At 50.6% G+C, this 2097-nt stretch overlaps 1 protein-coding gene across 1 annotated transcript; it reads left to right on the forward strand.

Annotated features, from left to right (window-relative positions):
* Positions 1-322: 322 nt before the first annotated feature.
* mipb (major intrinsic protein of lens fiber b) lies at positions 323-1653 on the forward strand. The gene is made up of 4 exons (XM_076166762.1): positions 323-682; positions 897-1061; positions 1157-1237; positions 1468-1653. The coding sequence occupies exons 1-4, from the start codon at positions 323-325 to the stop codon at positions 1651-1653; spliced, it is 792 nt and encodes a 263-aa protein (XP_076022877.1).
* Positions 1654-2097: the final 444 nt, after the last annotated feature.

Genomic DNA, 2097 nt, shown 5'->3' on the forward strand with positions numbered 1-2097 from the left:
CCACCTGAAGCCTCCACACACACACACACACTCCCACATATCTCACACCTATGTCTTTGCGACAGGTGGACAGGGGTGGCAAGCAAGCGCAGCTGAGTTGACTTTACCAGCCCAGTTTACTGGTTGGTAAAGAGCCGTCGAGTGGATTCATCTTGTCTGACTTTCTCAGAGTTCTGGTTAACAAAAGCCAGATTGCTGCTTTTGTTATTTTTGAGGTACGCACGGACTGAGAAGGTTCATTTACCTTTTCTAAACTCACCCTGACAAGTTTATTGTAAAGCTTTTTCTTCAATTGGTGGAGAGCCTCAAGTGAACCGTCACCATGTGGGAGTTCCGGTCCATGAATTTTTGGCGGGCGGTCTTCGCAGAGTTCTTCGGGACCATGTTTTTTGTGTTTTTCGGCATGGGAGCCGCCTTGCGCTGGACCACCGGCCCTCATCACGTCCTGCATGTGGCCCTGTGCTTCGGGCTGGCAGCTGCAACTCTCATCCAGTCCATCGGCCACATCAGCGGTGGCCACATTAACCCTGCCGTTACCTTTGCATACCTCGTTGGCTCACAGATGTCTCTTTTCCGTGCCATCTTCTACATGGCCGCCCAGTGCCTGGGGGCCGTGGCCGGGGCTGCTGTGCTCTACGGGGTCACACCTGGCAACATGAGAGGCAACATGGCAATGAACACGGTAAGCATCTATACCTGTGAAATCAACTATGTAGCAATGTTGAGAGATGAAAGATGAGAGATGACACATTTAGATTTGGATTTGTTGCTGGGATCGGAATTGTTTTATACTAGGGAGCGTCATCAAGATGTATTCTTCGTCTTTGCGGGGAATTTGGCATTAAGTTGTTCTTCATTTAATGATCTACAATTTTTCTTTGTGTGTTTGTGTGCAGCTGCAGCCGGGCATCAGTCTGGGGATGGGCACCACTGTGGAGGTCTTCCTCACCATGCAGCTGGTGGTCTGCATCTTCGCCGTGACTGACGAGCGAAGGAACGGACGTATGGGATCTGCCGCTCTCTCCATCGGCTTCTCTATAACCGTTGGACACCTCATGGGGGTGAGAGACACTGAAACACAGAGAGCGAGTGTACAGATTTACACTGATAAATACATGCATTTTCACATACTACATGAATGTTGTGTGTTTTTTAGATGTACTACACCGGTGCTGGAATGAACCCCGCTAGGTCCTTCGCCCCTGCTGTGCTCTTCAGGAACTTCATCAACCACTGGGTAAGAGCTGCAATCTCGCTGTAGAGAGCAATCACTCCATCAGCTTCACCCTCACTCAGGAGGAGGAGTGCAAGACAACTCCAATCCGTCCCTTGAGTAATAATAATGAGAATAATAATAATAATAATAATAATAATAATAATAATCACACATCGATGTAACAATGTCAAAACCTAAAGTTAAACTCAAGTTGCACTCAAAATGTTAAACATGTGACTTCTTGCTGGCAGGTGTACTGGGTGGGTCCGATGATAGGTGGCGCCATGGGTGCTATCCTGTACGACTTCATGCTGTTCCCACGTATGCGGGGTCTCTCCGAGCGCCTAGCCACACTGAAGGGCAGCCGGCCCCCAGAGAGCGATGCCCAGCAGGACACCCGCGGGGAGCCCATCGAGCTCAAGACACAAGCCCTATAAAGCCCCCTGCGGCTGGGGCTGAGGGATGAGGGACAAGACCCATGTGTCACACGGAGCCCACCTACGCTGCCCTTCACGCCCCTGGAAGACATCATCCCCAATACTCACATACAAACTAACAAATACTAAGATAACCGCGCACACATACAAAACAGGTTCACAAACCTCCCTCTGTATTCTGAACTGGACATTATGGTTTTCATAAATGCTGATCGGAGCCTGAGCCAGCTTCCCCGTCTCCACTTTGTCTGCTTTCTCTCCCCAGCCAGGCCTTTTTGTGTTTACTGCCATAGACAGCAGCAGCAGCAGCAGTAACAGCAGCAGCAGCAGCAGCAGTGTGTGTGTGACTCCTGAATCGATCAGGGCGAGTTTGTGGAGGCAGGTGATGGTAGGAGGGGGGAGGGCAGCGAGGCCTAGAGGCAGGAGGAGGGTGAGGTGGGGATG

This window comes from Genypterus blacodes, unplaced genomic scaffold, assembly GCF_046128005.1.
Source record: "Genypterus blacodes isolate CSIRO-AG114 ecotype Tasmania unplaced genomic scaffold, CSIRO-AGI_Gbla_v1 ptg000156l_1, whole genome shotgun sequence".
NCBI classification, from domain to species: domain Eukaryota; kingdom Metazoa; phylum Chordata; class Actinopteri; order Ophidiiformes; family Ophidiidae; genus Genypterus; species Genypterus blacodes.

What these genes read in the sequence shown, in the direction of transcription:
- mipb (XM_076166762.1), top strand. Translation starts at nt 323, where the DNA reads ATGTGGGAGTTCCGGTCCATGAATTTTTGGCGGGCGGTCTTCGCAGAG. An exon ending in GCAACATGGCAATGAACACG is followed by an intron (nt 683 to 896) that starts GTAAGCATCTAT and finishes GTTTGTGTGCAG; the next exon opens with CTGCAGCCGGGCATCAGTCT. An exon ending in GGAACTTCATCAACCACTGG is followed by an intron (nt 1,238 to 1,467) that starts GTAAGAGCTGCA and finishes TCTTGCTGGCAG; the next exon opens with GTGTACTGGGTGGGTCCGAT.